This window comes from Sceloporus occidentalis, unplaced genomic scaffold, assembly GCF_023333645.1.
Source record: "Sceloporus occidentalis isolate IW3139 unplaced genomic scaffold, rSceOcc1.0.p SCAF_1, whole genome shotgun sequence".
In the NCBI taxonomy this organism is placed as follows: domain Eukaryota; kingdom Metazoa; phylum Chordata; class Lepidosauria; order Squamata; family Phrynosomatidae; genus Sceloporus; species Sceloporus occidentalis.
In genome coordinates, this window is record NW_028316981.1 from 3,079,174 (window position 1) to 3,102,231 (window position 23,058).

The 23,058-nt window shown below is 45.3% G+C and overlaps 1 protein-coding gene across 1 annotated transcript in view; it reads left to right on the forward strand.

Annotated features, from left to right (window-relative positions):
• The first annotated feature begins 3,404 nt into the window (after positions 1-3,404).
• The window catches only part of LOC149320388 (uncharacterized), a 31,847-nt gene continuing 12,193 nt past the window's right edge, over positions 3,405-23,058 (forward strand). Inside the window, exons 1-5 of the mRNA XM_089499592.1 lie at positions 3,405-3,621; positions 5,516-5,640; positions 6,151-6,277; positions 7,219-7,305; positions 8,633-10,044. Coding sequence (XP_089355718.1) covers positions 5,524-5,640; positions 6,151-6,277; positions 7,219-7,305; positions 8,633-10,044 — 1,743 coding nt within the window. The 5' untranslated portion in view covers positions 3,405-3,621; positions 5,516-5,523. The remainder of the gene's footprint in view (positions 3,622-5,515; positions 5,641-6,150; positions 6,278-7,218; positions 7,306-8,632; positions 10,045-23,058) is intronic.

Here is a 23,058-nt window from a genome sequence, read left to right on the forward strand (position 1 = left end):
AACACTCCCTTCTTGCTTCAGGCACAAAAGTGATGCCCTGTTTCTCATTTGCCTTCACACTATCTTCCTCATCCACCCAGAGAGAAAATGAATTTAGAAGGGGATGCCATATTCTCAAAAAGTCAACATGAGTTTCTGAGAAACAAGTCATGCCAGACTAATCTGATCTTTTTCATAAAATTACCATTTTGGTAGATGAAGGGAATGCTGTGGATGGAGCATTTCTTGATTTCAGACAGGCCTTTGACAAGGTCCCACATAGTATTCTTGCAAAAAAGCTAGTAAAACCCAGGCTAGTCAATATTACTATTAGGTGAATGTGTTATTGGTTGACTGTCCAAAGCCAAAGGGTGCCCATCAATTGCTCCTCATCATCCTGAAGAGAAATGACCAGTGGGGTGCCATCCAACATGTTTATCAGTGACTTGGATGATGAAATAGAGGGTCTGCTTATGACACTGTTTTTTCTCCCTGCCTACAGGAGCCTTTGCAGGCAGAGCTACCCATTCACAGGATGCTTGGCCCCCTTCTCTGCTGGGAAATTAAGTCATGGCAATCCTGTGGGACCAGTTGCTCCCAGTTGAACCTCATTTACTGGGTTGTTGTGGGTGGGGGGGGAGAAAAGGGAGAACGAATTAGGATCCTGTGGGCCTCCCAGAATCCCTGCCTACATTCACAAGGGAGGGGTTGTTTGTCCTGTGAGTTTATTATCACTGCAAAAGCAGCTCTGGGTTCTCCTCTCTCCTGGTGGCTTCCTTCTTGGCTTTGCCTCCTTGGGCTCTTTGTATTCTCAGTTTGCTCTCTCCCCTACCCCCACAATATCCTTCTTCCACCCTTTCCAGGACTCCAGGGAAAAGACCCCACCTCCCTTTCCCCACATGCTTGCTTTACAGTCTATTGTAGTTCAATCCTTTGTGATAGGCAGGCCAAACTCCATCAGGGCTAGCCAGAGCAAAAAGCAGAGCAGGGGTGGTGTTAAGAGGTGATATGATAACCTTGTTTACATATTTGAAGGGATGTCATATTGAGGAGGGAGCAAGCCTGTTTTCTGCTGCTCCAGAGACTAGGACACAGAGCAATGGATGCAAGCTCCAGGAAAAGAGGAGAAACATTAGGAGGAACTTCTTGACAGTGAGAGCTGTTTGACAGAGGAACACACTCCTTCCTCAGAGAATGGTGGAGTCTCCTCCTTTGGAGGTCTTTAAGCAGAGGCTGAATAGCCATCTCTTGGATATGCATTGATAGAGAGTTCCTGCATGGCAGGGAGTTGGACTGGATGGCCCTTGTGGTCTCTTCCAACTCTATGATTTTATGATCCGGCCTGAGAGGGAGTGTAAAGGCAGGCCCAACTCCATCAGGGTTAGCCAGAGCAAGAAGGGCCCTCCCTCCAGTCCATCTTCTTTGGTCCAGGCCTCTCTCTCTGAGAGAAGAACCACTGGCCTTGATCCTCTTCCCCACCACCGTTCCCTTCTCCTTTTGTGCCATGTCTTTTTAGACTGAAGGCCTGAGGACAGGGAACCATCCGAATAACTGTCTGTAAGCCACTCTGATAGCCTTTAGGGCTGGAGAGTGGAGTATAAATACGGTGAAGAAATGAATGTAGACTTCCTGGCGACCCTTTCTCTAAGCTGCAGCTCAGGCTGGATGTGTGTCTCTGGAGACACCTCCCTGAAAGGCAAAAGGGGAGGGAGGCCCTTCCCTCTGTGGCAGCTATATTCAAAACATTCAAGCTGTGATCAATAAGTATAGCTAGCAGGTTAATGGTCAAGGGATTTAGTAAAGGCTGAGGAGGGGGTGGTTTGAGACAGACAAGCTAAAGGGTCAGAGTCATATTTTGAAGGCTCCCCTTTCCATAGCGGCCCCTGAGAGCATGCCTTAAGATACAATGAATCATCTTCAGGAATGCCAGTTTGGGGAAATCCTGGTACTGAGAGTGAAAACAAGACTGATAGGAAGAGAAGGAATATCCAGACGGGGGCACCCCAAATGCATGCATTTTGTAGCCAACAGATGAAGAGGAATGGATACGTTTCAGCTTCTCCAGCCAATCTCTGATGTATTAAAAGTGTCTTCATCTAAAGCCTTAGATAACAGAAAACCACCTTTTTCTCAGGGCTTCCTGACTTTGGAAAAACACGGTTTTCCTCCGAAGTGCAGCTCGGCTGAAAATAAAAGCCGATTCCATGTTACAGATTCGGGGACCCTTTTGGACCCAGTGAGATGGGAGCAGGATTTCCTAATCTGCATCTCCTCCTCCCCAGAGTTTGGTAAGGCTCTCTCTCCCTGAGAATGAGGGGCTCCTGCAGGGAAGGAGGGCCAGAGGGACCTTCTTTGTGGGCTTTTCGGGCTTTGCGGCCATGTCCCAGAAAAGTGTCTTCCTGACGTTTCGCCAACATCTGCGGCTGCCATCTGCAGAGAAGGAGGCGCCTGCCTTCTGCTGCTGCTGCTGCCTCTAGGTCCTCCGAGCAGCGAGTCCGCTTCCTAGAGAGGCAGGGGAAGGGTTAAGCAGAGGGGGCGGGGGAGAGGGCGGCCCCCTCTGACCTCATTTCCGGGGGAGAGAGAGAGAGAGAGAGAGAGAGAGAGAGAGGAAAGCTGCTACTGGTTCTGCCTCTGAGTCTTCCGGGCGGCGAGTCCCGCTTCCTAGAGGGGCAGGGAAAAGGTGAAGCAGGAAGGAGAAGATGGCAAACCCCCTCTGACCTCACTTCCGGGAGGGAGAGAACCTCTGCTGCTGCCTCTAGGTCCTCCGGCTTCCTAGAGCGGCAGGGAAAAGGTTCAGCAGGGAGGGGGAGGAGAAGATGGCGGCGCCTGTGACCTCATTTCCGGGAAGGAGGGTGGCGGCTGGGTCTCTTTCTGCCTCTCCTTCTTGAGCTGGGAAGGAAGAAGAAGGAGGAGGTCAGGCTGGAGGGGGGCAGTAAGGCTGGCTTCTCCTGCAGGGAAGGAAGGAGCCTTGTGGGGATTGTTTGTGAGGAAGCAAGGAAGCCCCCTTCTCCTTGGAGGCTCCATCTTCTCCTCCGAGGGACCCAGGGTTTTTGGGTGGAGGGGGCATCAAGGAAATAGGAACATCCTGGGAGGGGCTGCTTGGGGGTCCCTTCCCTGGTCCAGATGGAGAGTTTGGGGGGCTGTGGGGGGATGCCTAGAGCCCCCAGGAGTCAGAAGGGCAGGGCGGGGAGTTTAAAGGGGGTGGGCAGAAGAGGGATGGGAAATGGGGGAATTGTGGGGGAGGGAGAAGGAGAGCCCCGTCCTCCATATTCTTGAAAAGGAAGGGGTCCAGAGGGCAGCCCTGAGTTTTCTTCGGGGGGAAGAAGGAAGGAGCCAGGCCCCAAGCCTTCTTGGTGGAGGGGATTTGGGGGGGGGGGGGAGGTGTGAGGCCTCAGGCAGCGATGGCTGGAGGGGGAGGAATGGGGCGAGATGCAAAGTGCTCACCCCAGCCCCCGAAATACTGCCTTGCTTTGGGGCTCCCCTTGTTCACTTCTCCTATAAAAATCACCCACGGTGGGAGTGGGACATAGTTGTGGAGTGGAGAGTGTGTGAAGGCAGCCTCCCATTTTGTTTTCCAGGAAGGTGGAAGCTCTCCTTCTCCCGAAGAATCTCCAGAGATACACATCCAGGCCTGGGCTGCAGGTAAGAGAAGGGGAGGCGACAGGTGGAAACAAACAGACTGCAATAGATGATAAAACAACTTTTGGAGGCAGAGGTGGGGAGGCCTTTTGCCTGGAGTCCTGGAGAAGAGGAAGGATGGGAAAATTGAGAGGATGGGAAGAGAGCAAAGAGCAACTTCAAAATGGAAAGAGCCCAAGGAGGGAGACCCCCCCCCCAAAAAAAAAAGAGACCGTGGGGCTGGAGGGTCTGTGGGGGGATGCCATAAGGGCCAGGCGGCTACAAAGGGCAGGGAAGGGAGTTTAAATGGAAGGGGTAGAAGGAGGAGGCAGAGAAGAGATGGGGAATGAGGTTTTTTTTTGGGGGGAGACCCCCTCCAATTCTCCGTATCCTTGGAAAAGAAGGGGGCAGAGCCCTTGAGTTTTCTGGAGTAGAGAAGAGGGACGCTGCCATTCCCTCCTCCAAGGGTTCAAAGCACAGAAAGAGCCCAGTTTCCTGGAGAGGCAAGAAATGTTTGAGCTTTAGACAGAGGTGACAGAACAGCATCCTCTTCACATTTCTAAGAAGGGGGAGAGAGTTTCCACTACTAGGCCAAGGAGCTGAAAGACTCCAAAGGCAAGGAGGGAGTGCAGAGATACACTTCCCAATGTGCTTTGTAGAGAGGAGAAGGGATGGAGGATGTGCTCCCCCAGGAAAGGAAGCCCCCCTCCTTGAAAAGTAATTGCTAGAAATCCCGTCTTCCACTCCTCTTCTTCAGCTAGCAACTGTTCCCTCCCTCTCTTCCCTAAATGCCCCCCTTTCAGGATGGTGCAAAAGGGAGACTCTTGTTAGGGGAGAGGAGGCAGTCGAGCTTAGTGGGAAGAGCTGGGCTGCTTTTGAAGCATGAGATATGGTTGCTTGAGAAGGGGCAGGGATAATACACACATTCCCTTCTTTTTTTTGGTTTCCTGAAGCAGAAAAGAGACTTCTAGACTGAACTTTCTAATTAACAATTTGTAAGCCACTCTGTGAGCATTTCTAAAGAGTGGGTATACATACAATGTGGGGGAGAAAGGGCTTAAATCACAGCTTGATATTTCCTGTTACCATGTAATGAAAAAAGCAACAACGTGTGAATGAAAAAATTGATATTTCATTGTGAGACATGAAGAAGTTCTTTCTTTCCACTTGCTGATTCCCTTCCCAGTCCTGCTTAGAGCAGAATCACAGAATCATAGTGTTGGAAGCGACCACAGGGGCAACCCAGTCCAACCCCCTCCATTAGACCCATTGGACATTTTAGTCATGCTTGATTTAAGTCCCCATTTTCAGGTTTGACTAAGCCAAGAGCTAAGTTTTAGGCTGAAATCCTCTACACACTTTCCTGGGAGTAAGGTCCCCTGCTGACCCAGGAACAATACAGGAAGCATTTTTGATAAACCAAAATTATAAGATAGGAAGGATTTTGGCTTTTTAATAATAATAATAATAATCTTGTTGTTGTTTAGTCTTCTCCATTTCTACCCATTTTTAATAAACACAAGGCTGTAGCCCTCTGCCCATTTTTCATGGTGTAAATCCAATGAAATCTGTTTGTCATGACTGCCTCTTTCATGCTGGCTTTTTCTAGACCTCCAGGACCTAGTTGATTTTACCTAAATCTGCATATGTGTAATGCTATTAAATTCTTTTAAACATTCCTCACTTTCCTTGTTTTAATTTGCCCGGTTGTTTAATATTTTTGTTTGATTGTTGTTCTTTTTTACTTTTACATTGTTTAATTTGATATTAATGTACATAGCTGTGAGATCATATGATCCTCACCCAAAGGGTGAGGAGGAGCCCACTTCTCAGTCCAACCCAGACTCTTCTTTTTCTGTTGTACAGAGTTAGGAAACTCAAAATGGCTTCTTTTACCCCTCTTTTCTCTTCCTCACAGGCAGCACAATGGCATCAGATACCCCACCTGGCTCTTCTCTTTTTTGGGGTGAAAGGGAAAGAGCTGTCATGGATCCCTCTGTTGCTCTTAGTTTGGATATTGCAAGAAAGTTTCAAGGGAACCAGGTAAGGAAGCTGACAAGCCTCCTATTTCTGTCATCAAGAAACCATCCATCCAAAAATACAAGAAAATAAAAGCAAATGTAGGCTGGACCCTCCTGGTCTCTTAGGCCTGTATAAGTTCTCCTATGGAAGCTGTGGGATGATTTGGTCCAGTGTGAAATGTCTGTATGCAATCCAGTGTTTCAGAAGTAGAGTTGTGCACATGGCATGAAGATGCACGGATGCCCATGTGCTCTTGGTTCTTTATTCAGTGGAACATTTGGATCAGTTCTGCAATGTTTTCATCTGACACAAGGGTTGTGTAGTACAATCAGTAACTCCACATGTGTAGATTTATTATGCTGTGTGACTCTAAGGAAAGATCTCGTCCAGAGAGTTTTTGAATTATCCTTTCTTCAGTCTACCCATTTGAACAGTAGGGTATGGAGCAGGAATACTTCTGTATGGGGGTAAATATATTTGGAAGCAATTATTTGTGATTCAAGCTCTCTTGATTTCCCCCCTTTCTTTCAGACCCTGATCTCCTTTGAGGAGGTGGCTGTATATTTCAGCAAAGGGGAATGGGACCTCCTGGGTCCAGGACAGAGGGCTCTCTACAAGGAAGTCATGTTGGAGAATTACAGGAATGTGACCTCTTCAGGTAAGGATCCTTTTTGCCTCTGCTAGATTGATGTCTGAAAGGAACTGAATCTTCTTTGGGACATTTTCCATTGTACTTTAGAGATGCCATTGTAGACATAGTTGACAAGGCAAATTGTGCCCTGTATGTGCATTCTACACCACACTGAACCAAACTTCAGTTCATCTGATGCCTTTTTCTAAATGCAGTGTTCCATTTTGTGGGGTGGTTGCCATATGTCAGAGTTCATCACTGGTAAGGGATGGAGCATGAGGCCTTGTTTTTAACTCCACTGTAGCCCACTTATCTCTAAGAGGCATAGTTTGAGTTTGACTGTGGGAAAACAGGAATAAACAATAAAAAGCAACAAAAAATACTGAGGATAATGCAAATCAGTAAGACACAAATGAGCATAAAAAGGAGCATTTTTGGGAAGGGATGGTTCTGCTCCAGCTTTGGCCCTGATTTGGGTATTCTAATAAAGACAAAGGGGGAATGTATTTCTTATTTCTTGAGGAGAACATGTTCACATCTGGGATTTTTATTCTCTCCCCCACTTCCCCTTGGTAACACACTCCACATGGAGGCAGCCTGTGGCATTTTGCTGCCTAATGAAATTGCAGCCACTCCCATTCCAAATATAGGACCTGGGAAAGTGATCCTAGCAATGGGCATCATGCTAACTAAGGGGATGGAAGGCAAGCCACATGATACGCTCTCTTCTGTCCCCCAACATCTCCCTCTCCTCCCCATCGCTCAGCATCTGCCTCCCGAGATGACTGCCTCACCTTTCCCCCTGACAGGCCATTTAACACCTTTCCTGTTTATTTGCAGGAGACAACTGTGTAATTACATCTGCTCCTGGTGTTTTTTTCAGTGGAGCAGAAGAAATCAAGGGCGGGTGTGGTATCCCTGATTTTTTTCCAAAGTACTAAATACCTTCTCTCTGTTTTCTTTGGAAGATTATCCTAAGCCAGATCTCATATCCTGTCTGGAAGAAGGGAGAGATCCCTTTGAGCAGGGCTCCATGGAATGGGAGCGAATGGAAGGTATCTGTCTAGATGTGTGATCAAGATACTCCTTGTCTGGGAATTAAGGGGGCAGGGTGTGGGTAAGACCTGTGAAGGTTTCAGCTTTTGTTTAATTTTATGGAGTCTAAAAAGGTAAAGGTAGTCCCTTGACATGAATGTCTAGTTGTAAACTGACTGTAGAGGGTGGTGCTTGACATATCTGTTACTAAGTCAAAGACCCAGTGTTGTCCAAGGACTACTGTGGTGGTCATGCGGCCAGTATGACTGCACCAAATGCTGTTATCTTCCCACTGAAGTGGTACCTACTTATCTACTTGTATTTGCATGCTTTCTAGCTGCTAGGTTAGCAGAAGCTGTGACTATTGACAGGAGCTCACTCCATTATGAGCACTCCATTTTGGGCCTCAAAATTGCCAGCCATTCAATAATCAGAATTGGCATCTTAACCACTAAGCTACCACATCCCTAATCCCATATGCCTGGCTCATAAATGGAAAGTGAATTATAGTTTTTTGTGGGTTTTTGGGCTGTGTGGCCATGTTCTAGAAGAGTTTCTTCCTGCTCTTCTAGAACATGGCCACATAACCTGAAAAACCCACAAAAACTGTGGATGCCAGCCATGAAAGCCTTCGACTTCGGATTGTGAATTATTTTGGTGGATTGGTGAATTATTCTGGAGGATCTGGTGATTTCTGCCTCAAGACAAATGCAGAGATGTGAACGTAGATTCCCATGCTGACTATAGTGCTTTTTTGTTTGTTAGTTTCTCCCCATTATAGACTCTGCAGTGTATTTTTAAAGTGATTTATATTTATAGTATTCCCTACAGATCCCAGAAGAGCAGGGTGAAGAGTTTAATTTGAGCTATTTCAGCCTTTGTGTTTGACCAGAAGTTTCTTTTTGCTGAGCAAAAAGGGAAAAGATTTTTATTTATTTAGTTTCTATCCAACCTTTCTTCTGGTATCATGAGGAGTCCCGTGAGTAAATTGGATTTTCCCACTTCAGCCAATCTTCCCTAATTTTTCCTTTTGCTAACCTCACTAAAAGTGTGAATTTACTTAAGTTCTCGTAACCTTATGGAGGTGGAAACTGCTGTTGTATCACAAGAGGAAAGCAGGCCAGACATCTATGGCAAGTGGAGCTAAGGGGGAAACTGACCAGAATTGAATTGATCTTCTGGACTGAGAGAGTAGCAGATATGAAAGGGAAGGTAACTTCAGTGAAGCATATTAAAAGTAATGAGAAGAATCTAGGAGATGAAGAATGTTATTGGGAGTAATGTCTGATTGGATCCTTGGTTTCTATACTTTGCTCCTAATTGAATCCTCTTCTTTTTGTCACACAGGTAATGAGTGGCAGAATGAAAATGCCGATGAGACAACTGTGGCATCATGGGAAATAACAGTGCCTGTAATGGAAAATGATCAGTTTAGATTTGAAAAGGGAATGAAAAGTCAAAGCAGAAACAATGGGAAGAAAAACTCCTCTACCTCACAGGGAGCTGATCTTTCTGCACCCCTGACTTCACAGTCAATTCATTTCAAGTGTCTTGTCTGTGGGAAAATATGGCAAGGCAAGTCAAAATTAAACAGACACTTTAGAGTCCACACTGGGGAGAAACTATATAAATGCATGGAATGTGGAAAGAGCTTCAGGGATAGGGGATATCTAAATTTACATCAAAGAACCCACACAGGGGAGAAGCCGTATCAGTGCATCGAATGTGGGAAGAGCTTCAGTCAGAGTGCACATCTACGTGCACATGAAAAAACTCACACGGGGGAGAAACTATATAAATGCATAGAATGTGGCAAGAGCTTCTCTCATCGTCAAAATTTACATACACATCAAAGAACACACACAGGGGAAAAACCATATCATTGCAGGGAATGTGGAAAGAATTTCAGTGGCAGTGGAACATATAAGAAACATCAAAGAACACACACAGGGGAAAAACCATATAAATGTATGGAATGTGGAAAGAGCTTTAGGGATAGGGAATATCTAAATTCACATCAAAGAACCCACACAGGGGAGAGGCCATATCAGTGTATAGAATGCGGAAAGAGCTTCAGTCAGAGCAGAAGCCTCCGTTCACATAAAAAAACTCACATGGGGGAGAAACCATATAAATGCATGGAATGTGGAAAGAATTTCCGTCACAGGGGATCATACAACAAACATCAAAGGACCCACACAGGGGAAAAACCATATAAATGTAATGAATGTGGAAAGAGCTTCAGTGATAGGGGATATCTAAATTTACATCAAAGAACCCACACAGGGGAGAAGCCGTATCAGTGCATGGAATGTGGAAAGAGCTTCAGTCAGAGTGCACATCTACGTTCACATCAAAAAACACACACGGGGGAGAAACTACATGAATGCATAGAATGTGGAAAGAGCTTCTCTCACCGTCAAAATTTACGTTCACATCAAAGAACTCACACAGGGGAGAAACCATATAAATGTATGGAATGTGGAAAGAATTTCAGTGGCAGTGGAACATATAAGAAACATAAAATAACCCACTCAGGGGAGAAACCATATAAATGCATGCAGTGTGGAAAGAGTTTCAGTCAGAGTGGACATCTACATAGACATAAAAAAACTCACATGGGGGAGAAAATATACAAGTTTGTGGAAACAACTTGGAATGTGGAAATAGCTTCGGCAATAATGGATTGTGTGCCCAGCATCAACCAAGCCGCAGAAATGCATTGCGTGTTGAAAGATGAATACTCCTGTTACATGAAATGATTTACACCACATGGAATGCTGTAATACATACAAAATGTGGGGAAAGTCTCATTTAGAAGATAAAATGTATTCATCATTAATGGACCTACATTCAAAAGAAGCCAGATAGATATATAGAATGTTAATAGAAGTTTGACTGGGCTTCATTTCAGATTTACTGATTTAGGGGAAATGATTTAGCATAAGTTTCTATGCTAACTTGGATCTCTCATTGGAGTGCTGCCATTTTGGTTCTGGAGAAATACAGAATTGAAAACGTCTGTAACTGCAGACGGTGTTATTTTTTTGAATCCTAGGCTGGTTTTATGAAGTGTTAAGGGTCCAGAGAAGATAGATGTATTAGTCTGTTTTAGCCTGGGGGAAAAAACAAAAAGGAATTCCATGGCAGTTTTGAAAGTAATTGGGGAAGAAGGAACTTTGCAGAAGCTTTGAGAGGCTCTATTCATATCTTCTCCCTGCTTCCTCAGACCTGGTTGCATCCAGTGCAGAGAAAGAACCCATGAGAGCTTCTTATAGAAACAGGGTGACCAGATGTCATAACTGAAAAGGAGGGCAAGGCACTACAAAATGTAGGATGTTCAAGAAAAGCTAAACACACTAATATAAATTCATTTTGTATGGTTTATTTATGGCCATATTATGTTTAATGCATTTGATGTATTCAACTGTATTTTTCTTATAAACATGGTTAAAATGTCTTGTTGGCTTGTAGTATACTAACAATTCTAAGCAAGACAAATGCTTGAAATTGTACTTTACTAGCAAGGAACCTTGACTGGACCTACATTTAAACTATTCCTCTCATTTGTCCATTGTGCTGAAATTAAGGGCAATCAACCTTTCCAACATTTGCATTGTGTACTCAAGCAACCCATTGCCTACAAGAAGACCTCCAGATAAAAATTTGGAAGGAGTTTGAGGAAGTCCTCACCCTGCCTTTAGTCTTCACAGTGTCTCAGTGAGGCAGAGAGTAGCTGGTCTAACATCAACTCAAAAGATTTTATGAACAACCCAAAGTTAGAAAGGCCCCCAAGAATCAGTGGACAAGTTACTTATCTGTGTCCTGGACTGTAGATGAATGGAAGTAGATCTCAAATCTGGAACGTTAACAAAATCTACCTGGGAAATGTCAGGGGGGATGGGTTGCAAATTTGGTCTAGGATTACCAGCACTTTTAAATATCAATGTGCCTGACCATTTGTTGATTCAAATGTATGTATAAGGAAAGAAATGGCAATTAGTGAATGGAAACTAATTCCTCACTGGAAGACAGGAACACATTTTTTTCTTCTGTTGCTGCTCCCCTTTGCCAGTCCTGATTAGAGGACTAGTGACCCATTAGCAATTGGACTCCAAAGTGATGTAAGAACAATATGCATGTTATATTAAAACAAGCATTATTATTAGTAGTATTTATTTATATCCCACCTTCTGGCATAGGGACTCAAGAACTCAAACCTACTCAATGATCATTGGATCCTCACTTTTGCATTTATGTATGCATGTATTTATTTTATATGTTGCCTTTCTCTTGGAGTGGATCCTAAGGTGGCTGTACTCTCACCATGATCTTGATTACTAATTTGAAAGATGGGCATGGTTTGCATATCCTTGAGGCAGCCCACATTTGCAATGTGCACTCTTGTGTAACTGATACCTCACTGGGTCTCCCTTTGACTGCCAGGTAATGGAAGGGGGGGGGGGGAACTCTGGTCTGCTCCTGTTGATGTAATACAAGATTATTACAAAAACCACCAAGCAAAGGCTTCCACAACATGGACACAGGAGTGCCTTTATGTATTCATGCCTGTCAAGCAAACTGCTGTTGAAGGGACAATGCTGACTAGTGGGGAGCTCATCCTCTTGCGTTTCCATTGCTTCTTGTGCTCCTTTGTTCTTGACCCTGATTTTTTTATTCCCATTATCTCAATATGCACAGATTTCTTTTACCTGAAGGCTAGCACCATCTAAATAAATAATAATAAATAAAATATTTATAGCCCGCCTTTCCATGGATCAAGGCGGGTTACAGTATACTAAAGTGTACAATTACACCACATAATACACTACATGATAAAAACAGCAATAAAATACATTAAAACTACAAATAACAACATCCAAGCTAGCACAAAATACAGCAGCAGTGAAGGGAGAGCAGAAATTACATGGGGGACGCTAGGGGAAAGCCTGTTGGAAAAGGAAGGTTTTTAACCCCTTCCTGAATAGGTCGAGGGAGGTGGCCGAGCGGAGCTCGCTGGGAAGCGAGTTCCAGAGCTGTGGGGCCGAGATGGAGAAGGCCCTCTGTGATGTTGTTGAATATTTTGCATCTGGAACTCTCAATAGTTGCTTCCCGGTCGACCTGAGAGTGCGGGGCGGATTATATGGAGAGAGGCGGTCCTCCAAGTACCCTGGGCCCAAGCCATTTAGGGCTTTATAGATGGTAACCAACACCTTGTATTGCGCTTGGAAGCAAATGGGCAGCCAATGTAGATCTTTAAGGACAGGTGTTATGTGACTGGCCCTGGAGGATCCAGTGACCAGTCTCGCTGCCATGTTCTGAACCAATTGTAGCTTCCGAGTATGGTACAAGGGTTGCCCCATGTAGAGCGCATTACAGAAGTCCAAGCGAGAGGTTACCAGAGCATGTACCACCGTTTCAAGGTCCCCCCGGCCCAGGTAAGGTTGCAGCTGGCGTATCAGTCGAAGCTGATAACAGGTGCTCCTGACCGTTGCATCCACCTGAGATGTAAGGTGGAGCGACGAGTCCAGGAGCACCCCCAGGCTGTGAACGGAGTCCCTCAAGGGGAGTGTGAGCCCATTTAGGACAGGTGGACAAACATCCATCCCCGGGCCCAGGGAACCTATCATGAGCACTTCCGTTTTCTCTGGATTCAAACTGAGTCTGTTTTCCCTCATCCAGCCCATTACTGACTCCAGACAGGCGTCTAGAGGAGAGATGCCATCCCTGGTCACTGCATCAGTCGGAGACACAGAGAAACATATTTGGGTGTCATCAGCGTACTGATAACACTGTGCCCCGTGTCTCCGGATGATCTCTCCCAGCGGTTTCATGTAAATGTTGAATAGCATGGGGGACAGAATGGCTCCTTGAGGGACACCAGATGTAAGTGCCCTCTTATCGGAGCGACAGTCCCCCAGCTGCACCATCTGAAATCTACCCGACAGGAACGGAACCACTGGAGCGCAGTGCCCCCGATACCTAACTGCCTCAGGCGTTCCAGAAGGATACCATGGTCAATGGTATCGAAAGCCGCTGAGATGTCTAAGAGCACTAACAGGGACACGCTATCCCTGTCCATGCCCAGATGGAGATCATCGACCAGGGCGACCATGGCAGTCTCAACTCCATAGCCCGCCCGGAACCCGGTTTGAAATGGGTCCAGAAAATCAGTTTCATCCAAGACAGATTGAAGCTGGATTGCAACTGCCCTCTCGATCACCTTCCCCAAGAAAGGTAGTAGCAAAACAGGCCGATAATTATTATGCATCAGGGGGTCTAGGGAGGGCTTTTTTAGCAGCAGTTTTACTATGGCCAATTTTAAGCTGGATGGAAAACGCCCTTCCCTGAGTGATGCATTAATTATGCGGTGCAACATGGTGGTTACAACCGCTCCCCCCTGAGCCGCTAACCACGAGGGACAGGGATCGAGAGAGCAAGTTGTCTTCCTAACACTTCTAAGGATCTTGTCCACTTCCTCAGTACATACAGACTCAAAATGATCCAGTACAATTAAGTCCACGGAAGCTCTGGAGACCTCTACTCTGGTTCCTGAACAAATACTGGCGTCGAGATCAGCCCTTATCCGAGAGGTTTTACCCACGAAGAAGTTGTTAAATTTGTCGCAGCATCTGTTACATGGCTGGGAATTATGTGACCATTCATATATTGTTGGACTGTAACTCCCATTGAGCCCAAACCAACACAGCCATTTGGAGGAAAGTTAGGCTTTAGAATCTGGGAAGCTGATGTATTCTCCTCCTTCTATGTATCACACTTCTACCCCATGGTTTCTGGTAACCATTACCCACTGTCATTTTTTTACTGTTATCCACCATTGCACCCAGAAGAACAATGATGTGAAAAATAAATTTGTGGTTACATCTGGATATTGTGATTTGGACTCAAATAACAGCTTGGCACTGTATGATCCTGGTAAATATTTATGCATATTGTCATCCTCCTTAAACTCTCTCCAAACTGGCACCCTTCAGATGCATTGGACCACAATGACCGGGGATATTGGGAAGTGCAGTCCATCACACATGGGGGTTGCCAGATTAGAGAAGAATGCCCTAGATTGAGGGAAGGGAGTCCCTGCATGTATATAGTATAGGGGAGAAAAGGTATAAAGGAAGGAAGAGGGGAAGATTGCCTCCATCCCCTTTGCCTGGATGGGGAAAGGGCAGCTCAGAGTGGAGCCTGCAAAACTGTTTTGAGGCTTCCAAGGCCATTTCATCATTATTTTTTAAAAAGCTTTGCTCAAAAATTTCACCACCATCTTCTATGGGGCCATGTTTTGCATTGTACCAAATGTTTTGAGCTAGAAGAGGCCTTTCTTAAAAGCAGGAAAATAATTCTAGGTTTTTCCATTTTTTAAAAAAAGGGTTCTCCTGGAACATAAAGCAGCCAGGAAGGGAGATGGAAATAGGGCCAAACTACCCCCAGGAAAATTAGAGAAATTAAATGTTTAAAAAATCAGGTCTGGGGGGCAGCCCCCAAAGGCCCAATGAAGTCAGTTGTCTCTCCCTCATCCTCACAGACTGCAATTCTTACCACAAAGCTGGAAACAGATAGACAAGCAGTAGTCCCAAATGAGGCAGAATTACCCAACTATCTTTATGGCGGTGATGTCTGTGTCATTTTGAAGGAAAGCATTATTTTAAAATAGCCTTTTTAGATCATAGATGTGATTACAACAAGGACAGGAGCCGTGGCGACCCAGGATGGTAAATTTGGAAGCATTCAGGAACAATATTATCCTATCTGCAAAGTAAATCACTTTATTAACTGAAACTTTTCTGTTTCTTTCTTCAGCAAGCAATAATACTCATACTTAATAAATATCAAATTAGAACAACAGCAACAACAATAGAACATGTCTTCTAATATTTTTATTTTCCCTCTTCTTTTGCTTTTCAGGGTATTTACTTACAGTACAAAGTATACATAATTCTTTATTTCCAACAAGAGATTCATAGCAACGTCAGTTTTTTTTTCTCTTTGTGACCCATACCATCTGAGGAGTCTGAGTCAGTTCTTGCTGTCTTCAGGGAAACCTGAAAGGTTGAATATATATGAACCAGAAAAATTGTCTGGGACTGGGAGAGAGGAGGGCAAGGATAATCTTGCAGATCACTCAATGGAGATCTCTGTCTGCCATTTCCAAAGTGAGACGAGTTGTCTTTGCTGTAATAGAATAATAGAGTTGGAAGAGACCCCAAGGGCCATATAGTCCAACCCCCTGACATGCAGGAACTCTCAGTCAAAGTATACCTGACAGATGGCCATCCAGCCTCTGTTTAAAGATTTCCAAGGAAGGAGATTCCACCACTCTCTGAGGAAGGAGTGTGTTACTGTCAAACAGCACTTACTGTCAGGACGTTCCTCCTAATGTTGAGCTGGAATCTCTTTTCCTGTAGCTTCCATCCATTGTTCCAGGTCCTGTTCTCTGGAGCAGCAGAAAACAAGCTTATTCCCTCATCATGACATCCCATCAAATATTTAAAGAACACTATCATATTGCCTCTTAACCTTCTCTTTGCTGGGCTAAACATCCCCAGCTCCCTAAGTTGTTCCTCATAGGTAGGGTTGCCATAAGTCAGGACCTCCAAACTGGGACAAATGTAGGACAAAATTTTCAAATGGAGGACGCTCAAAAAATTGATGGTTTTTTTTAAAAAAATTCATATAAATGCATGTTTCTTAGGCATGATAAAAATGGAGGACATTTGGCATTATTCCTAGACAGATGGCAGAAATGTGCTTCCCTTTCTGGCCAAAAACCAGAAGAGGAGGAAGAGTGGAAGAAGCAGAGGAGGAGGAAGCGGAGAAGAAGAAAAGGAGGAAGAAGAAGAGGAGGAGGGGTAAAGGAGGAGGAGGAAGAAGAGGAAGTAGAGGAAGAAAAAGGGGAGGAAGAGGGGAAAGATGAGGTGGAGAAGAAGAGGTGGAGAAGAAGAGGAGGAGGAGGAAGAAGAGGAAAAAGAGGAGGAAGAAGAGGAGGAGGAGAGGAGACAGAAGAAGAGGAGGAGGAGAAAGAAGAAGAAAGGCTCTTTCTCCTGCCTTCAAGCTTCCCTGGCCAGCGGAGGAAGCTTCAAGGCAGGGAGAAAAGGGTCTCCCCGAGGCGAGACCCTTCGTCCCTGCCTTGAAGCCTCCGTGGCCGGCGGGGAAAGCGGCAAGGGAGGGAAAAAGGGCCTTGCCGAGGCGAGACCCTTTCCCCTGGCCCTCCCAGGCCGCCTCCCTGGCCAGCGGAGGAGGCCAAGCAGGGAACGAGCCTTGCCGAGGCGAGGCTCTTTTCCCTGCCTGGCATCGGTGGGGGGGGGGGGTCCCGGGGGCGGGGCCAAACCGGGGCGGGACCGTGTGGCCATGCCCCAAACCGGGAAAGTCCCGCCCCCAGGCGGGATATGGCAACCCTACTCATAGGGCATGATTTCCAGACCATTCACGATTTTAGTCGCCCTCCTTTGGACATGCTCCAGTTTCTCAACATCCTTTTGAATCATGGTGCCCAGAATTGGACACAGTATTCTAGTTGGGGCCTGACCAAAGCAGAATAGACTAGAACTATTAATTCTCTTGATCTAAGACTATACTTCTATTGATGGGAGCCTAAAATCGCATTGGCCTTTTTAGCTGCCACATCGCACTCTTGACTCATGCTCAACTTGTGGTCTACTTGGACTCCTAGGTCCCTTTCACACGTAGAGGTCTCCTTAAGCCAAGTGTGCCCCATCCTATATCTATGTATTTCATTATTCCACCCTAAATGCAGTATAGTGCGCCCACATGGTACGCGGGCACGCTTTACAGGGCTTTCAGCACATGCTGAAAGCCATGCAGGTAGGAAGGGGCGTTGCGTCCCATAGGGACCAGCGGTGCGTGCACCTGCGGCGCACATGCACCACCACATCTAATCTATTCAGGTCATTTTGAATTTTGATCATGTTGTCTGGGATATTAGCTCCTCCTAATTTGGTGTCATCTGCAAATTTGATAAGCATGCCCTCTATTTCTCCGTCCAAGTCATTGATAAAGATGTTGAATAGCACTGGGCCCAGGACAGAGCCCTGAGGCATCCCACTGGTCACTTCTCTCCAAGATGAAATGAGCCATTGTTGAGCACCCTTTGGGTTTGGCCGATCAACCAAATACAAATTCATTTAACAGGTGAATTGTCTAGCCTACATTTTACTAGCTTGTTTGCAAGAATGTCAGGGGGATCCTTGTCAAAGTTATTTCTAAAATCAAGATATGACCTTAGTAACACATCCATTGTGGAGAAAATGGATTTTAATTCTAAACAATAACCAGTGAACTCTTTTTTTCTTTACCCCAGTGTTATCTCTGCTATGCACTGTAATTATCTGGAGCATCTGGAACCTACAGCTAACTGAGAAAACCAATATTATCACTCAAGTAGTCAGTTGGGGATAGAATCATAGAGTTGGAAGAGACCCCAAGGGCCATCCAGTCCAACCCCATTCTGCCATGAAGGAAATCCAAATCAAAACATCCCCAACAGATGGCTGTCCAGCCTCTGTTTGAAGACATCCAAGGAGGGAGACTCCACTACACTCCGAGGAAGGAGTGTGTTCCACTGTCAAACAGCCCTTACTGCCAGGAAGTTCCTCCTAAAGTTGAGGTGTTGCAGTTGAGCAAGTACCCTCAACACCAGATGTCTCCCTTCACCGCTTCCCAGTTCATCATCATGCACCCAGTATCCAGCTCACACCAGCAACACCTAGTAAATCCAGCACCTCTTTTTTTCTCCCTACCTGGCAATGGTGGTCATAAGATATGAAATAGCAGAAACTCCTCGTTAAACTCCCAGCAGACTCTGGGGCAGGTGAAGGGGAGAAAGAGAGAGCTGGTTATCTCTGGAAGAATAAGCCTCAGGGAAGAGAAATGTCTAATTTTTAAAAATGTAAGCTGCTCTTTTAGTCCTTTGGCTGAAGAGCGGGTTATAAATAAATAAATATTGTAATTATATTATGTTTTCTTTAGCAGCATTCTTCCCAGATTCACTCTGTAAAAGAACCTTCTTCTTGCAAAGGAATTTTGTAGCACCTTTGAAACTAACTGAGTGAAAGTAGTTGGCCCTCCATATCCACAGATTCAAATATCCAAAAATATATAAATTCCAAACAGCAAAGCTTGATTTTGCTGTTTTATATAATGGGTACTATTTTTGTGGGTTATTTCGTGCTATGTGGCCCTGTTCTAGAAGTTTATTCCTGACATTTCACCAGCACCTGTGGCTCGCATCTTCAGAGAATGCTGGCAAGGGAGTGGGGTATATACACTGTGTGACCCTTGGTTAAGAGATAGTGATTTAAATGTTACTCTGTGTGTTGGTCTGTTATTGCAACCGGGCCATAAAATGCTATTTGAAAATACTAAATTCTGGACCACACAAACAACTATCAGTCAGAACATGAGAGTTCCTGCATGGCAGGGGAATGGACTGGATGGCCCTTGTGGTCTCTTCCAACTCTATGATTCTATTAAATCAACCTAGACAACTTCAACAGGAAATAAGAAACCCTTAAAGTAAACAAAGTTTAGCTACCAGTCCTGAAAAACACCAAAATCAAGAGCCAACAAGTGCAAATGAAAACCACCCAGGGTCAGCGGGATTTCCCGACAGACAAGGGATCACTAATTAAATAGACATTCTGAGGCCTTGCCATTCAACAACAAACCAACACTCACTTCCATGCCAGCATTCTTTGAAGATGGCAGCCACAGATGCTGGCAAAACGTCAGGAATAAACTCTTGCAGAACACAACCACATAGCCTGAAAAACCCACCAAAAATTATGGATGACATCCGTAAAAGCCTTTGATTTCACATTGGACACTGTTTTACTATGCCACTGTGTATAAAGGGACTTGAGCATCCACAGATTTGGTAGCCATGGGGGGGGGGGATGTTCAAGCTATGCAGGCAGTAGTGTTACCTGTGTAAAGAATTGCCAAAGGAGCAACTTTAATGTCCCTGCTGAGCAAGACTATGTGTGAAGGGGATCTTGCACTCCTAGTAGACAACAAGTTGAAAATGAGTCCATAGGGTGATGGGGCAGCTAAAAAGGCCAATGCAATTCTAGGCTACATCAACAGACATATAGTGTCTAGCTCAAAGGAAGTACTAGTGCCACTCTATTCTGCTTTGGTCAGGCCCTACTGGGAATACTGGATCCAGTTCTGGGCACCACAATTCAAAAAAGATGTTGACAAGCTGGAGCATATTCAAAGGAGGGTGACTAACATGGTAAAGAGTCTGGAAAGCATGCCAGATGAAAATCAGGATATGTTTAGCCTGGAGAAGAGAAAGTTAACAGGTGATATGACCCATGTTTAAATACAGTCGGCCCTCCCTATACGCGGGCTTGCCTTCTGCAGCTTTGAGCTTGTGCGGAAGGCAAGCCGCAGCAGAATGGGGCACGTACCTGCACCGCTGCAAGTATGCACTGCCGCAAGCACAATGGGGCTTGAGCATACACGCTTTTCCCCATTCGCAGGGTGTCCGGAACGGATCCCCCATGTATGGGGGTGATGGATTGTATTTGAAGGAATGTCATATTGAGGATGGAGCAAAATTATTTTCTGCTGCTTCAGAGACTAGAACACGGAACAATGGAAGCAAGCTACATGAAAAGAGATTCCACCTCAACATTAGGAGGAACTTCCTGACAGTAAGGGCTGTTCAACAGTGGAACAGAGTTCCTGCATGGCAAGGGGTTGGACTAGATGGCCCTTGGGATCTCTTCCAACTCTAGGATTCCATTATCTTTCTTTCCTCAGGTCCTAAATATGAGGTAGAAAGAACACTAGTACATACCATGAAAGTTTGTTCTGATCTGCTGTGAAGGAGCCATCCAAATAGGTTTAAGTGCCTCCTACCATCTAAGAAGGCAGGGATCATATGACCACAACTTTTGATCAAGTAGTGAAGATCACCCTCTTCTCTTCATCTGGTTCAATTGATGGCTAAGCTAATAGTGGTAGTGGAAACCTTAGGGAGGCTCATATCCTTGAGATATAGCTCAGAGGACAAGGATATCACAGAGTAAAGCTGGACTTAATGCACCCTTGTGTTTTAAGTAGTAAATGGTATCTTCCTTAACAATTCAGAGACAGGGTCCATCACTTTCTTTCCTCTCACAAGTTACCCATTATTGGTTTGTTTGTTTTTTAACTAAAAGCTGTGATTACCAAAAGCTGTGAAACCATGTTAGATTCTCATTTCAATAATGTCTGTGGAAATTATTAATCATTGCTTCTGGCACTATAACCCAACCACCAGACTTATTGTTCTTTGAGGACACAGATTTTGGAAAACAGAAGCACAGTTAAGAACTTAGTTAGGCATATATTATTTTTTACATCTAAACATTCTTCCAATTCACTTAAATTTGGAGTTTTGGAGGCTGTTCACATTAAATCTAAGCAGGGTAAGAATCTAATTCTATTCCAGATGGAATCTCTCTGGATTCATCATTTAAATAGTCAAACCCTTGCAGGACATAATGAAGGGATGCATTTGGAGAAGGGTGTTTGTTTTTTGGTAAATCGTTCAATTGTTAATTAGCACAATTAGCCTGCCACTCTGCTAAACTAACTCATTAAGACCAACAGTTGTATATAAGTGAATTTAGGTCAGGACTTTACCAGGACTATGGAATGCTGAATGTAGCTTGACAGAAGGTATGAGTGGAAGCTATTTGGTAAATGCTAAGAATTATACAGTCAATTGACTTCAAGGTTGATTTACAGTATATTGCATTTGAACCTGCTGGCTCCCCTCCTCTAACCTGCAGCCCAGGTCTGGATGGGTGTATCTGGAGGTTATTAGGGAAAGGCAAAATGGGAAGGAGGTTGGTTTTAACCCCACTTCCTTTCCCTCTTCTCCCCCCATTATGTAAGGATCTCCCCCACCATGAGTGAACTCTGCAGGGAGAAAGGGAACCAGGAAGAACTTCAAAGCAAGGTAGTATTTGGGTGGGGGAGGACTTTGCATTAAAACAAATGATAGCACTTTCTCATAGAGAAGCCAAACTTGCCCACAGAGAATCATTGGAGAACACGTGCCCATAGAGAAACATAGCAAATGTTTCCTATGTTTCCCTATGGGCAGGTAATCCCCAGTGTATCCCTGTGGGCAAGTATTCTTGAATGTTTCCAAATGGCCATGTATTCCCCACAATGTATCTCTATGGGCAGGTATTCCCCAATTTTTCCCCATAGGCAAGTATTGTCATTTGCTTCAGTACGTCCCAAGGTAACACTTCCATCCATCAGTGGTGTCACTAGGGGGTGCAGGAGGTGGCGACTGCACCAGGTGACACCTTGAGGGGGTGTGTGGCACCAATGCTCCTCCAACACCTACCTTTTGGCAGAAAGGGGCTACTTGACCTGCTTCCCTTTAAAATGCTTTAAGAGATGGTGGGAGTGGGGTGAAGCTCAGTGGAAGGAGAAAGGAGAGGCCCACAGTTTTTTAAAATTAAAATTGCAAAACAAAATTAAAAATTAGAAAATGTTGAATTTTTATACTTTTTAAAATTTTCATCACATTTTAACCATATCTCCACTATGTATATCTAAATACATTTAGGTTGTGAACATGATATTATACTTTGAAGGTATAATTTTAATTTTGCTAGTTGTTTAGGTCACGACTATTAGCATTACACTCATTGGTAATATAGGAATTGGGATTTATGAGTAACATTAGTGCAAAAAGCAGGATTCTGTATGGAGTGGTATGGGAAGAGGCCAATGGAGGGGGGGGGGAGGTGACACCAACCCTAGGGACACAAGTGCCTCCATTCCTCCTCCTTCCAGTCCCTCCTGCATCAGGCCTCTTGCTATCTTCTCCCCCCTCCCAATCCTCCTCCCTCCATCAGCCTCTTCTCTCTTTCTCCCCAGAAGGACACCCAAGATCTGCTCTCCTTTTTCAGGAATATGGTGGTTGGGGGGTGTCTCCTCACCCCCCTTGACCCCCCATTTCCTTCCTCTGGGAAGCAGCAACTCTCTCCTCTTGAGAAAACTTCCTTCTCCCTCCCCCCCCCCCCCATTTTTTTAAACCGTGGCCATGCTGGGCTTCTGGCATCCCATGACAGCCCCCCCCCCCCCCCAGCCTCAGGAAAGACCCCTCTCTGACCCAGAGTCAACCCCCCCCCACAAGGATGTTATTGGCAGCCAGAGAGGTGTCTTGGGAAGGGAGAAGGGGGGGTTTTCTTGCTCCCCCTCCAGCCCCCCAAGGCTTCTTGCAGGAGAGACATACCACCCCACACTCTTCCTTAGACCCTTGAGAGAGGAGAGGAAGGGGGGCTTCTTGGCTCCTTCAACCCCACCCTCCCCGCAAGGCTCCCTAAAGGAAAACCCCCCAGCTGCCCCCCAGCCTTCCTGGGGTGCCCACAGCCTCAAGGGGGGCTTTGGAAAGACAGAGGAGAAGGGGAGAGTTCCTGCCTTGCCTTCCCTTCTCCAGCCCCACTGAAAAGGTTCCTCAGGCCCCCATCATCTCACCCCATCCTTGTATTTCTATGTACTTGATATGTATTAGCCTACTAGCCCCACCACCTTCCCCTTCTGCTTCTGTGTCATGTCTTTTTAGATTGTAAGCCTGAGGGCAGGGAACCTTCTAATTAAAAAGTGTGTATGTAGCGCTGTGTAAATTGACAGCGCTTCATAAATAAAGGTAAATCATCATCATCATCATCATCATCATCATCCTTCGCCCAACCTGGCAAGGAATGTGGGTACTTCCCTCC